Below are 15,454 nucleotides of genomic sequence, written 5' to 3'. Positions count from 1 at the left end.
TTACCATTTGAGCCACAATTCCTGGTATATCAACTCAATTGTGCCATCACTTTGTCCAAGGAATGGAATGACCCAAATCCATTCTAGAAGAATGATCCTCTTCTAGACTAGATATAAGTGTGTCTTCTCCATCATAAAACAGACAGACAAACAAACACACACACACAAACCCTCTTAACCCCAGGTTACTCTGGTTCCTGTACTGTGTTCCTCCTCTTGTGTGTAACTAAACCTCTTCAACAACTTGCCTGAACTTGTTATCCTTTACTTCCTCTCTCAGGCCCATCCCTAAAATAAGACGTTCCTTCCAGACCCTCCCAAATGATCTCATCTAATTTAGTCACTTCAGGTACCACTTCCAGTTCCTCTTCTGAGCTCCAAACCCATGTATCCAACTGTCTACCGGATATCTTGACCAGGCTACCCCACAGGCACTTCAAATTTGAATGTACAGGATGGGAATTCATCATCTTTCCCTCAAACTAGGTCATTCCGCAGTGTTCCCGAGCCTTTGTGAATGGCACGCCCATCCATAGCCTCGATTCCTCCCCTCTCCCTTTCTCTGACACCTGATACATCAACCCTCTGTCATGAATATCCTGCAAATACAAATCCACTCCTTTCCACCCTCATGGCTCTTCTGCTGATTAGGGCCAGCATCACTGTCATTTTTTCCCTAGATGATGGCATCAGCCTTCTTAACTGTGGCCTAACAAGCCTCTCCTCTTGACACTTTCAAATCCATTTTCTATATTGTAAGTAGCATTTACTAAAATAGATATGACTGGACCCCTGGTGGTCCTCTAGTTAAGATTCCGTGCGTCCACTGTAGGGGGCTTGGGTTGAGTCCCTGGTCAGGGAACTAAAATCCAAGAGGCTACATGGCACAGGTACAAAAAAATTAAAAAAAAATTTTTTTAATGCGTATGATTATGTTCTCCCATTGCTTACAACTCATCAGTGGCTCCCCATTGCTCTCAGGTTAAATTGTAAACTTCTTAACCAACAAAAAACATCCTGCATGAGTTGGGCCTTGCTTACCGCTTCAGCCTCACCTCTCACTACCCTTTCTCTCAGTCTACCCCTCAGCCACACTAGCGTAATTCAGGGGTCTTACAAACCCCACTCTGGAATTCCCAAGTCTTTATTTCATCTGTTCTCCGGGCCTCTAGTGGTCATCTCCCTCACTTGTGTTCTCTGTCTTCCCTAACTTTCACTGACTAGCTTCTGCTCCCACTTGTAAGGCAGGCCTCAGGTTTAAACGTCATTTACAGAAGCCTTTGTCTGACTCCTCAATTCCAGCATGACAGCATCCCTAAAGGGCTCCTGTAGCAAACATGCTGTGCATTATCCCCAAAGCATTTAACAGAGGAAGTGGCAACGACTTGTTCTCTTGTCTGTCCCACCTACCAGGCCTGAGTTCCTTGAGGGAAAGGACCGTGTCTGTCTAATTTGTGGCTGAATACTTGGCACCAGGCACCTGGTTCATAGGTGTTGTGATATTTACGTGTATGTGTGTGTTATGCAGAAAAGCCAGGGAAGGGGCAGGTGCCACGCGTACCTGGGGGGAAGAGGGACAGATAATCACAGAAGTAGGTCTTGGCAGACCCCACAGAGATAGCCACTAATGGGATGGGGCAGAAGGGATCAATTCAAGAGGCTCCAAGGATTTGAGCTGCTTGACTAGGAAGCAGGTGGATAGACCTAATCACCAAGCAGAGACCACAGAAGGGAAGGGTAGATCCAGGGGAAATGTTGAACCCAGGAGCAGAAGACTGAGGGGACCATCTCAGGGACACAAGCAGTAGTTTGTGTGTGTTAGTCACTCAGTTGTGTCTAACTCTTTGCAACCCCCATGGACTATCGCCGGCCAGGCTCCTCTGTCCATGGGATTCTCCAGGCAAGATTACTAAAGTGGGTCGCCATACCCTTCACCAGGGGATCTTCCCAACCCAGGAGTCCAACCCGGGTCTCCTGCTTTGTGGGCAGATTCTTTACCCTCTGAGCCACCCGAAGGGCAGATGGATAAATGTTTCTGGAGCTCCAAAAAGAAGTCAAGCCTCGAGATACCCATTTGAGAGGCTCTCTGTAGGAGTCGGCATAGAGTCCGTAAAGCTTCCAGGAGGAGGGTGGATGCAGAGAAAAGAAGATTGAGGACAGAAGTTTTGGGCATGCTGACATTGTGCTGGGAGAAGAGGAGGAGGCAGAAATAATGGCATTTGCAGAGGCAGGAGGGAAACCAAGAGAATTCATGGTCACTGGAGCCAAATGGAAAGGACCCAAAGAATATGCCCAGCACCACTGAGTACTGCAGGAAGGTGGAGGAGAATAAGGCTAATCTATTTGCAAACTAGGAAGTCTCTGATTAGAATGGAAGTCAGATCAACACCATTTAAGGGGTTGGATTATAAGGCAGAAAAGGCAGCAAGCATGGATTATCCTTTCCGAATATTTCAAGCATGCCAAGAGAAACAGTGACCTAAGGACCTTCAGAGGCAGCACAGGAATTAAGAGACTGTGGGCTCTATAGTAACACCGCTTGGGTTCAAATCATTGCCCCACGACTTAACAACTGTGTGACTAAGTTAACTTAATCTTCCTAAGCCTCAGTTTCCTGGTTTGCAAAATGATGATACTAGTGGTACCAACTTGATAAAGGTTATTGTGAGGACCAAGTAAGATAATGTATGGGAAGCAGTTAGTCCAGGGGAGAGCACGTGGTAAGTAATTGATTAATGTGAGAGATTATTTTTAACAAGGTCAAGAGAGAAAGCTGAGAGGGGGGAATAAGTGGAGAAGTTGCCAGGCAGGAGGGAGAAAAGATGCTGGAGGTGGAAGAGACTGGATGTAGGAGTCAAAAAGCTTGTTGGGGGCATGGGCAGGTATATCTCTTCTGAACCTGATCTCGGCAAAGCTGTTCCCTGCTGGTTATTTTATTATTATTATTTTAAATATTTTGTCCACATTGTGTAGCATGTGGGATCTTACTTCTCCCACCAGGGATGAAACCCATGCCCCCTGCACTGGGAGCTCAGAGTCTTAACCACTGGACCACTGGGGAAGTCCCGTTTCTTTTTCTTTGTGTCAATAACCCCTGCTGGTTATTGAGCGGGGCTGTCATCTCTGTTCCATTTTCTTGGGAGAGTCATGCTGAGTCAGCTTGGGGTTGCACTCACTCCCAGAATTATCCAGGATTTCCTGGAGCCCCAGTTCCTGCCTCTTTGCCGCCCCCAGCCTGCTGGTGCTCCATGTGGAGGTGGCTGGACCCGAGGGGCAGCAGGATGTCCCAGCAGCATATCTGGTGAGAGGGAGATTCAGGGAGAGCTGCTGTCCTAAGTTCTTCTGGGGCAGGACCCTGGTCACAGGTCAGTACCCTGCTGTCCCCTTCAAGGGCTGCCTCTTCACAGTTATTCCAAACGACCTCCCAACCCCACACTTATTGATGCTTCTGAGACACTTGCAGTGGTCTCCATGGGCCTCCTGGATAACTTGCTCATCTCCAGCATCAGCTCTGCCAAACTCTCCCCTACTGTGCTGCTCATGGTTTGTCTCACACCTCCTCAAAACCCCATTATGGCTCGTCCTGCGGGAGCTCCACTGTCACCAAGGGAGGCATCCCCGCCTGCCCGGCCTCCTTCTCTGGTTTATCTTCACAGGTACCCTCTGTTCCGTCCTGACCAAAGCTGTCCCTGCCCAGGATGCTCTGCCTTGGCCCAGGTGGCTCTTCTTCCTGCAATACCTTCCTTTTTCTTCCACAGGCCGCCTTCACATCTTTAGAGAATGGCATCCGACCAGAAGTCTCTCATATTGCCCGCTCTGCCACCACTGGTGAGTTGAACACCTCCTTCCCAGTGTTCCCATAGCAACTGGTAGCTGGCCACCTCTGCCATGTTATTCTTCATACCTTATGGTAACAGTTGGGGAATATGTTTATCTTGTTATCAGACTAGGAACTTCTCCAACAAAAGGATTTGGTCTTATTAATATCTGTGTCTCCAGGGCGTAGCATAGTACCTACCTATCATATAGCCTGTGTGTGTGTGTGTGTGTGTGTGTGTGTGACCTCAGTCAGTCAGTTGTGTCTGACTCTGTGCAACCCCATGGACTATATAGACTGTTAGGCTCCTCTATTCACGGGATTCTCCAGGCAAGAATATTGGAGTGGGTTGCCATTTTCTCCTCCAGGGGATCTTCCCAACCCAGAGACTGAATCTGCGTCTCCTGTATCTCCCGTATTGGCAGGTGGATTCTTTACCACTGAGCCACCTGGGAAGCCCCCACATATAACCAATATACTCCCTCATTTCTTGGAGAATAGTGGTGGAATCAATACATGTCCTCACCACAGAAAAGATTTCTTCTGGCAGGAAGACAAAGTAAGAATGTGAAAATAGACTCCCCACGTGACCTACATCTTTATCATCTGTCCTCTCGTGGCTCATCTGGTAAAGAATCCGTCTGCAGTGTTGGAGACCTGGGTTCGATCCCTGGGTTGGGAAGATCCCCTGGAGAAGGGAAAGGCTGCCCACTCCAGTGTTCTGGCCTGGAGAAGTCCATGGGGTCACAAACAGCTGGACACAACGAAGTGACTTTCACTTCTCGTTCCATGACTCCAGGGCTGCCAGCTTTTCTGTTTTTCCTCTCCTTTTTTATTCCACAAAATTTGACCTTTGCTGGGCCATTACCAACAGGCAAACGGTGTGTCTAGTTGTTACTGTGATGGCCAGCCTGGATCTCCTTTCTGAGGTATCAAGCAGGTTCTATTCTGAGCATCGTTTAAGTCTTGAAAGGGCAGCAGGTCCTTAGGCAAGGCACACATAGGAAAGGAGAACTAGAAGATGCTGCTGCCCAAGAATTGCCAGTCGAGGCTGTGCCAACATCCAAGATCAAAACTCTAGGGGGCATCCAGGTGCCATAACAAGAGGGGCCCGGGTCCAGGACCAAAAGAAAACAGAGGCCTTGAGAGTGCGTAGGAGTCGAGTGTAGATTAGGACTTGGTATAACGTAGAGTTCTTGGTCTTTAGTGACCCATCAGACCTCCATGCAGCAAAAAGGAGAATTTATTTAAAGGCACAAGATCCGGGGAAATAAAGCCTCAAGAGATACTAGGAACTGAGGACACTGAACTCCATCGGGGCCTTCTCTTCTCTTCCTTCTTTCCTCCTTGCTCCCAGCTCTCTCTGGCCCTTTTGGCAGAAAATACCAGCAGGGCAGCTTCCTGATTTACATACTACAGATCCATCTGCAGGAAGAAAGACCAAACCACTTTCTCTTTCCTGGTTCCAAAGTCTCAAGGAAGTTGATCTGAGTGGCTCAGCTTGGGTCACACAACTGTAGCCAGAGGGACAACATCATATTTGTACATTTGTGTACACTGTGCAGAAGCACAGGTTCCCTGAAAAGCAAAAGTTGTTCAGACAACCCTAGACATGTTCAGTTCTGGGAGCCAAGACTTGGGTTAAGGCAATAAGAACAATCCCATGCAAGTCAGAAGCAAATGACTATGGGCTGTATCTTGGGTGGCCATCTAGAATAAGAAGCCTGAGGGCTGGTCATTCCAGAGAGCCCAGTCTTAAGAAGCACTCTGGGAAGGAAAAAAAAGATTTCTGGGCTTATAAACATTTTGGAGATGCTTCCTGCCATGTGTATCAGCATATGGACGACTCTGGGAAGTCTCGTGGGAAAAGACCTGTTTAACTTTAAATCATAACAATGTATGTATTTGTATATGGAGCCCTTCTTTTAGTGGAATATTGATAAATCATCCACCTTTCACATTGGAAACAGGCCTACAGCATCAGCTGTCATCTGCTAGTTATTTTTACAGGGGCTGGGATGGCCCATGAGTGAGCAGTCTTGATTTAAAAAGTAATGTTTCCCAAGCCTCATTTATTTCCCTCTAACCTTTCTGGAGTTTGTCTTATATGTTTCCTCTGTGCCATTCCCTCACATTTTTATTTAAATCAATCAACTTTTTAAAAAGCCCCATTCCAAACAAAGATATTCTTAAAACCAGGATTTGATGTGATGGTTAAAATTTTTTTCTCATACACATGGAAATATATACATAATCATTAAAATTAAGATGTCTATACAGGCATTATCTATAGTCTTCTCAAGTACTAGGGGTGGTGGACCATATCGTGGGGACACCTGATCGAAGTATCAGGAATCAGAGGGGCCAGGTGGCCTTGAGTAAGACAGCCAGCCTCAAAGCACTGTGATCACGCATTCTGGCAGGGAAGTTCGGTCTATAAGAAGGTGCCCAGATACCTGCATGTTTGTGCATGGGAACTGTGCTTTGTGTGCCCTTTTGGCACATGTGTTGTGTTTTCATGGCTACTCCGATCTTCCTTGGAGGTACCTGGGAAATAAGTGCAGATTCTCCCTGGCTTTGGAGGGTGGTGGTGGAGAAGTGTTAGGAGGCACTGTCTGCCTTAAAGCACTCCTCAAATTACTTTGGCAGCTAACAAGTAGGAGTCACATACCTCACCTCGTTGCCTGCGATTGATCCCAAGGTGGAAAGACTACGATGAAAGAATCCAAAAGCAAGGTGAAACTGGTTCTGGCAACTTGCTTAAAAGAAAGAACATAGCTTTGGAGGTAAGAGGACCCAAGTGTCAATCCAAAACTCACCACTTACTAGTTGTGTTCTCCAACAGCTTAAAAAAAAAATCTCTTAAAATTCTACACTTGAGGTTCTTCCCTAGTGATACAGTGGATAAGAATCCACCAGCCAATGCAGGGAACATGGGTTCCATCCTTGCTCCAGGAAGATTCCACATGCCATGAAGCAACTAAGCCCATGTGATCTAGGGCCTGACAGCCACAACCACCGAGCCCATGCACCACAACTAGAAGAGGGATGAATTAAAACATTAAATACAGTAATTCCCCTACATGCGCATGACTTCCATTCTGAGAGCACATTCCTGAGTCCAACAAAGGGCTCTCATGAGCCCTGGAGCTTCTACTCCTCAAAAAGAGAAGCCACCACAATGAGAAGCCCTTGCACCACCATGAAGAGTAGCCCTTGCTTGCCACAACTAGAGAAAGCCCATGCGCAGCAACGAAGACCCAGCACAACCAACAGTCAATAATTTAAAAAATTCCACCCTTATTATCATTGTCCAGATGAGGAAACTGGGACTCAGAGGAGTTAAGCAACTTGCCTGATGTCAAAGAGTTAATAAACAGGGAGTATACATATGTGTGTGTGTGTGTGTGTATAAATATATATATAATGGGATCTCTGCTAAATTCTCTCAAGAGATTCCTCCTTCTGAAGCTATATATAAACATATAATAATATATAACTATATGTTTATAAACATGTCAATATTACAGGAAAGTGAAAGTGAAGTTGCTCAGTCGTGTCCGACTCTTTGTGACCCCATGTACTGTATAGCCTATCAGGCTCCTCCATCCATGGGATTTTTCAGGCAAGAGTGCTGGAGTGGATTGCCATTTCCTTCTCCAATATTATAGAGCAGAATTCAAAACTAGATTGGTTTGACTTCGGTGTGTGGTCCTAACCACTGTACTACCCTGCTTTCATTCCCTCATTCTGTAGGATCTCTGGCTGGGTGCTGGGGATCAAGTGCTAAGCAAGACAGACAAGGTCCCAGCCCTCACAGACCTGGCATTCTGTAGGGCAGAGAGACCTAAAATCACCAGTTACCACCATTACTAACTTAATAAGTTAGTGCCAAGTGTCACAAAGGAAAAAGACACTCAGTGAGTGGGGCACTTGATCTTGGTCAGGAAGGAGGAGTCAGAGAGCGTGGAAGGGAGAAAATAATATTAAGACTGAGCTTTGAAGCATTCATAGCATTAATTTTTTTCAATGAATTAGAATTAAAGTGTTTGCCACTAGATATGATTTCAACGGTCCATGAATGAACACTTTTCATAGTTTATTTGTAAATGATTTCATAAACATTATTATTTCATAGATATTATTACTTAGGATGAAACTAAAGAAAGAAGAGGGATGAATTAAAACATTAAGTACAGTAATTCCCCTACATTCGCACGACTTCCATTCTGAGAGCACATTTGTGAGTCCAACAAACTTAGCCTAGGTATCCAACTAACATCATTGGCTATGTAGCACTGTCCTGTAACAGGTTTATAATACTTTTCACACAGTAACATATAACAAACAAACACAAAAAATATAACATTAAAACAAATTATTTATTTTGTTATTTTTTATTGCACTGGGTCTCTGTTGCTGCCTGCAGGCTTTCTCTAGATGCAGAGAGTGGGGGCTACTCTCCAGAAGTGGTATTCTCATTGTGGTGGTTTCTCTTCTTGTGGAGCACAGGCTCCAGGCTTCAGTAGTCGTGGCTTCAGTAGTCATGGCACAAAGGCCCCGTGACTCCACAGTATGTGGGATCTTCCCGGACTAGGGAATGAACCTGTGTCTCCTGCACTGGCAGGCGGATTCCCATCCACTGCACCACCAGGGTACAGAAATATCCAAGAAAATGTTGTTCTTTTTTTATCTTACAGTATAGCACCTTGAAAGGTACAGTAATACAGTACAACAGCTGGCATACAGGGGCACCTTTGCCTCTTTGAAAGTTCACAACTTGAAGGTTCATATGTAGCAATAATAATAAAGGAAGCAGTAATAGATTTAGAAAAATCCACAAGGGTCACGCTTGAATTAAGCCAGTTATTCAGGATCTTGGCAGATATTTTAAGAACTTTGAACTTTGTCCTAAGATGAGAGAAGTTGTGGGAAAGGATAATGGTTAGACACAGTGTTGAAAGAGCACTTTGTCTACTGCTGCAGAGTAGCTGTGAGAGGGCCAGAAGGGAAGTAGGGATTCCTGTTAGGAATGTATTGTAAGAATTCAAGCAAGAGATAATGCACACTTCACAGGTGTGTGGGTGAGAGAGAGAGGCTTGAAGCAATGCAATCAGCTGGACTTCTGAGAAATGTAGAGGAAGGTGTTCAGGGTGGAGCTTTTCTAGCTGGGGGGCTTATCAGGTGGCTCAGAAGTAAAGAATCCACCTGCCAAATGGAGGAGATACAGGTTAGCTCCCTGGGTGGGGAAGATCTCTTGGGGGAGGAAATGACAATTCACTCGAATATTCTTGCTTGAACACCAGGCAGGCTACAGTCCATGGGGTCACAAAGAGTGGGACAGGACTTAGCGATTCAGCTAGCAGGCATGGTGGAGGAAGAAGACAAGATAAGCCTTGATGTCAGGAAGGTTAGTAGGTTACTTATCTCTGACACTTGGACTTCCCTGGTGGCTCAGATGGTAATGAATCTGCCTGCAATGCAGGAGACCCAAGCTAGATCCCTGGGTCAGGAAGATCCCCTGGAGAAGAGAAAGGCTATCCACTCTAGTATTCTTGCCTGGAGAATTTCATGGAGAGAGGAACCTGGCGGGCTACAGTCCATGCGGTTGCAAAGAGTCGGACAGGACGGATCGACTAACACATACTTTCTGACACAGTCTAACTTTAGCAAAATAGACGACCTCACAGAGCTATTGCGAGAAATAAGAGCGGAGAGCACAGTAGATACGCAATAAGCCGCGGTTCTTTCTCCAATTTCTCCCCGCTATGCTTCGCAGCGCGCTAAGGACACAGCGGGGTACACAGTCAGGTCGTGTTTACCCCGTGATTCGGTTCCATTCGGCTCCTACCCCACTCCTTTTCTTAGCACAATTCCTGGCTCAGGGATAATTGAAGAACGCACAAACGAAATCAGGCCTCTTGTTACTCGGGACTACACGTAGGGGCAGAAAACTGGGGCTAAACCAGACCTTTGGCGGGTTGAACTATTTAAATACATTTTAAGGAGTGGGCGCGCTATCATCCGTAAGTTGGAAGGCCTGGACAAAGGCTCCCTCCAAGCAGCCTCGGGTTCTGGTTAGCGAGCGAAGAATAGCTGGTGAAAACTTGGGGACCCCGGCTGCCAAGGTATTTACAGCTCCGGGAAGATGCAAAAGCGTCTGGGATACCAGCTCGGCCGAGGTCTGACGCTGTCCCGCGGCGGCCTTTAAAGGCCCACCACGTGGCCGAGCTGCTGGCCCAGGCCAGGAGGCGGTGTCTGGGCTGCGCCTGCGCACTGCCCAGGGGAGGGATCTGGGTTCCGAGAAAAGGAGCTGGGAGAGGAAGAGAAGGTTGCTCCGGGTGGGCGGCCGTGGGAGGAGTCAGTTCCTTATGCAAATCGCAGAGGCGCGCGAGGGCTAAAGGGGCGGGGCTTGCGATGCAAAGCCGGGTACCCCCTGAGGAAGCGCGAGGGGGCGGGCCCCGCCACCGTCGGCCTCCTTCCGCGAGTCTCTGACGTCAGCGACGTCGCTTTTAAAAGCGGCCGCGCAGGCGCAGTGAGCCGAAATGCGAACTTAGGCTGTTACACAACTGCTGGGGTCTGCTCTCGCCGCCCGCCCGGCAGTCAGTCAGCCTCGCTGCCGCTGTCGCCGCCTCAGCGGTTCCGGTAGTCTTAAGCCCGCCCCACCACCTTTTCCCCGCGCCTCCCGGAGCCTCCGGGTGTCTCCTGTCCGCCCGCACAGGCCGGCCGCGACCGTCTGCGTCTTCTCGGCTCCCCTCGCCGCTCCGGCCGACATGAGTGGGGACCATCTCCACAACGATTCCCAGGTACGACCCTGCCAGGCCCGCTCGGGTCCCCTGTCGTGCCTCGGCCCTCCACGACCCCCGCCTCAGAGGCCCCGGCCTCGGCCCGGCTGCTTTGACAGGCCAGAGCCCCTGGCCAGGGGCGGCCAGCCGGCGGACGTCGGCTCCCCAGGACCTGGGCGGAAGCCGCCAACTTACAGTTTGGGGGTGCTGGCTGTCCCTTCAGGCCGTTCCCGGGGGCCCCCTCTTCCCGGGGGGCGCAGGGTGGGCCCGGCTCCCGGCCGCGCGCGCTTGCCCGCCGCCGGCGGGGTGAATGTGCCTGTTGTTTCATGGTCCCTCCTTTTCTCTCCCCAGATCGAGGCGGATTTCCGACTGAATGGTGAGTGCGCCCCCCCTTCCCGACCCCCGACTCCGCGGCCGCCGGCCCCGCGCCCGGCCCGAGCCGGGTAGAGGACAGACATGGCGTCCCAGAGACTAAGTCCCGGCTCCTCGCTCACCGGCCCCATTGTTCCCCTCGGGCCGCCTCTGGACCCCTTTTCCGGGGACCCCAGACCCCCCAGATCGCGGCCATCCCAAGAGGGGGCTACAGAGACCCCGCGTCGCCCGCCGCCGGGCCTCGGGCAGTCTTTCCGGGCCCGGATTCCTCCCGGGAAAGTCGCCTTGTCGACAGTCGGGACTTAGTCTCTGCGCCATTTTCTTTTTCTCTCTCCTCTCCTTTCTGTGCCTGTGTGTCTTTCTCTCCCTCCCTCGGCTCCTTCCTTGAGCTGCCCAGAAAGAGCTTTCTGCGGAGCAAAGCCGTATAAATCACAGACTTCACCAGAGGGAAGGGTGGGAGCCTGAATTGTTACTATTTTTGCCCAAAGAGAACTTTATTTGAGGGGTTGTCCTGCTTACTGCTTCTCTTGTTTGTTTCCTTTTCTGCTTCCAGAATGAAAGCTGCCCTTCGGCAACTGTTGGTTTTTTTGCTTTTTTTTTTCTTTCCCCCTTCCCGGGTAAGATGTTTATGGTAGGAAATAGGGCTCTAAAACTAAAGCCCTCCTTGTGGAGTGCTTCGTATTTTGAGGTTGCTTTCCCCAAGTTGTGTTCTTTGCAAAGGTAGTGGTACCTCCCTTCAGAAAGTTTGCAAGTCCTCTATGGGCCATCCATTGTCAATGTTGGGCTCAGGCATATTGATTTCCTTTTTTTTTTTTTTTAAATTAAAGTATTACTGACCAGAACTTTTCAGTGGGGCTGAGGTTCCTAAGGCAGTGTTTTTTTAGAAATGTAGTTTAGTGTAGTTGTCAAGAGGAGAGGTTGTTGAACATCTCATCTGGCCTAGTGTGTTAGCCATTTCTTGTGGGCTGTGGGGCAGGAAAAAAAAAAGATTTTATTTATTGAAACAAAGAGTGGCCAGTACCCACCCCTGCTTCCTGTTCATTCTTTTTCAGAAGTGACTGTTTTTCAGGAATTGAGAGCTAACTGGCTTTTGCCAGATCTTTATGTTTTTGAACCCCTTTCAGCCAAATCGAGGCATTTATTCTTTGAGTATTTCCACTTCAGTTACCCTGTGAATCTTACCCCACTAAAAAGCTCACTCTGCGAGCTTTTCAGCAGTCCTGCTGAAGGAGAAGGTAACTTCTGTGCTGGGAATTCCCACTGATTGTAATGGTACATAATCCTGCTCAGTTGAATTTGGGTTCCGGGAACCTCTCCAATGGGAGAAGCTGATGACTAGCTTTTCTGATGTTGTAATCAGCAGTCCATGGTGTTAGCCTACTCTACAGAGAGCAGCCTTATGTTCAGATTTCCAAGTGGGGCATCCAGCAAGAGATGTAGTCTGCAAGGAGAGAATCTGGGTAAAGCGTAGCATTTCTTGAGCACCTAGTATGTGCTAAAGCACTGTGTTTAGTGCTGGAGCTGAGCCCCTTGGCTCCCACAGTGCTGCTCCTGCCTTCAGTCTGTTTGGGGAGACACAATTAGTTAATCATAAGGTAGGTGCTGGGGCAAACCTGTACCCCAAATGCTGTGCGAGTGACTAGGGAATTTAACTTTGGGGGTGGGGAGATTTCTCAGAGGAGGGAGCTTCTGAGCTTGGTGTTGTGCAAGAGTAGGTGCTGAGTGTCAGGGCTTGGAGTATTTCTTAACTGTGTTTAGCCAACCTTATTTGAGTTTTAAAAGAGGGAGGTGAGGCCCCTGCAGTTCAGAAAGCCACAGTGTGAGATAGGTTTCTTTGGGATGTAGGAGCAGAGAAAGGATGTGGCAGGTGAGGATGGAAGAAGTCCTTTTGACCTCTCTTGGAGGAAGGTAGGATCTTAATACATAAGACGTGTTCTTTTTGATTCTCAGACTGGGATGAGTAATCTATCCAGTAGTATCCAGTAGTAAAGTGTAGTGTATTTAACCTCACTGAGGAACCAGGGAACTATTGAATATGTGAATGATTGTAGGCTGGGTAGATTTTTGCCATTTTTGTAGAGATCAAACTTTTAGAATGTGTTTTTTCACTTGTAACAGCAATAATTGCTAAATATTTATTGAATGTTTACTGTCTGCCAGGCAGGCATGAATCTCATCAGTTCTTTCCGTTGGATCATCTAGTTTAATTTCTTCCTTGGAAGAACCCTTACGAATTAGGTACTATTATCTCTCTTTCCACAGAAGAAGAAACTGAGACTTAGATGTATTTATTGACTTTCCCAAGGAAGTGAGTTGGGCACTACAGAGCTCACAAGCTTAGCTGCCATGCTGTATATGATTCTAACATGAAAAAATTAAAAGCTGCACATCTCTACTTTATTACAGAGCTGAAAAATTCGAGAGGGAAAAGGTTGATAGTTTGCTTGCTTTTTATCTCAGCCTGCTCCTTCATGAGAAGAAGCACTGTAACTGCTTCCCCACCGCACTGAGAGTCTGACAGAGTATTATCTTTGTAAATATTATCTGGAAGATGTGGTATTAGTAGCTGTGTGCTTGTTAAGTAATACACTGGTAACTAGTGATTGATTTATGTAAATATGGAAGACAGTTTTTAAAAATCAATGTTTAATTATGCTCAGAGAAGTTGTTATTGATTTTTGTATTAAGAGTTTGCTTAAGCATGATTTTAAGTGGACCTAACCCATCTTACAGATTGACTGTGCCAATTTCATATGTTGAAACAAAAATCCCTCATTTGCCTGCCCTCATCCTCTTAAGATTTAAAGGATTTTTTGCCTTTAGAGTTCATTCTTTACAATAGTTGAAACTGTTGCTGTTGTGTAGAATTTAAACATTCTGGCCTATACTCAACTGCTGGGAATAAGTCTGTTATTGAAACATACTTAGAATTATGTTTAAAGTATTGCTGTGAGTTCAGGGAGCAGAAATCATGAAAGACAAGACTACTTTTTGTCTAAGAGAAATGACTTCCTTTCTAAGTGTTGGTAACACTAGTTCAAGTGGAGCTGAGTCATTACTACAGTACTGAGCAGACTGCTAAAGTGTCTTTAGAGTTGATAATGGTAACATCAGGTTGGGAGTCAGTGGTCCTTTTGCCATTTCAAGGGCTTGAAGTTTTTGCCCATCTACTCTGGAGTTGTAGGGTTCTTCCCTCTTTGGCATGAGTAGAGTATAATGCTCGGTTTCATCAGACATCAGCGATTATTCTCAGAAATGTCATATGGGATCATTGTTTGACATTATCTTGTGTTGATTCTAATTAGTTTAGTGGATTCAAACTGGATGGTGGAATTAAATATAAATTGTTTTTGATGCTAATAGTTACACTTCTGTGCTGTTGGGCACTGGTTGGGGTGGCAGGTGGAAAGGCTAATGATGGGGCTATCTGAAAATTCCCATCACATTTTTAAAACCAAACTGATGGCACCATCAACTGAAATCTGGCACATCTTCCTACTCTATCCAGAAACACTTAAGCAAAACATTGTCTTTCCTGCCACTGCAGCCAGATTCCTTGGGGGCACCTTTTCAGAATTAGTGAGCTGCTGTAGAATCTTTATAGATGAAACAAAATTGCTTGTCAACACTGTGCTTTTTAGATTACCAACATGTCAGAACTCAGAAACATTTTAAATTCCAAAGTTACCGGTAAAATGACAATATCCAGGAGTTACTAAATCGGAAATAGCTCATGGTTTGAAAAGTAAAAACTAGATGATATTGCTTACTGTAATCAACCCATACTTGTTTTTGGTAAGTGCGTGTGTGTGTTAGTTGCTCAGTCGTGTCCGACTCTTTGTGACCCCATGGGCTGTAGCCCACCAGACTCCTCTTGTCCGTTAATTCTCCAGGCAGGAATACTGGAGTGGGTTACCATTCCCTTTCCAGGGGCTCTTCCAGACCCAGAGATCGAATCAGGTTCTCCTGCGTTGCAGGCAGATTCTTTACCAACTGAGCCACCAGTGGATAAGTAAAATGGAAAATAGGAATTCAGGATCTGTTCCAGAATCTCATTTTAACCAATAGTAGCAAAACAAGAATCAAATCTGGGTCTTTTCCTTTAACATCAGCGTAAAAATGGGAAATTGTGAGAATTTGAAGAGAAATCCATTAGTTTATTCTGGATCTCAGTGAGTTAGTAATCATTTATACAAATGCCAGAGATCCTTAACATGTCTTAAAGCTTGTATTTTAAAATTAGGCCTTTGGGGTTTTTTGTTTTCCACATGTGTGTGGAGGAGTGGAGCAAAAAAAGTCTGACTTTTGAGTCTAAATATGTTTGTGTTGTATGTTAATGATAGTAGCAGTTATCTTTTGTTGCTGATCATATGGGAAATGCTTCTGTTGTGCTTTCTGGATGTATTTCTTTCAGACATACTGCAGTTGTGCCTGTTAGTAGTTGGCTGTGAGTGCATATGTTCTGTTACAGATCTTTAGC

General features: G+C 46.6%; 1 protein-coding gene across 1 annotated transcript in view; it reads left to right on the top strand.

Moving 5' to 3' along the window:
* The first annotated feature begins 10,346 nt into the window (after positions 1 to 10,346).
* TOP1 (topoisomerase (DNA) I) overlaps positions 10,347 to 15,454 on the top strand; it is a 97,152-nt gene continuing 92,044 nt past the window's right edge. The window contains exons 1-2 of the mRNA XM_010829146.1: positions 10,347 to 10,623; positions 10,954 to 10,978. Of these exons, the coding sequence (XP_010827448.1) occupies positions 10,591 to 10,623; positions 10,954 to 10,978 (58 nt within the window). The 5' untranslated portion in view covers positions 10,347 to 10,590. The remainder of the gene's footprint in view (positions 10,624 to 10,953; positions 10,979 to 15,454) is intronic.

Source organism: Bison bison, unplaced genomic scaffold (genome assembly GCF_000754665.1).
Source record: "Bison bison bison isolate TAMUID 2011002044 unplaced genomic scaffold, Bison_UMD1.0 scf7180017864500, whole genome shotgun sequence".
NCBI lineage: Eukaryota > Metazoa > Chordata > Mammalia > Artiodactyla > Bovidae > Bison > Bison bison.
This window is presented reverse-complemented; position numbering and strand designations above follow the sequence as displayed.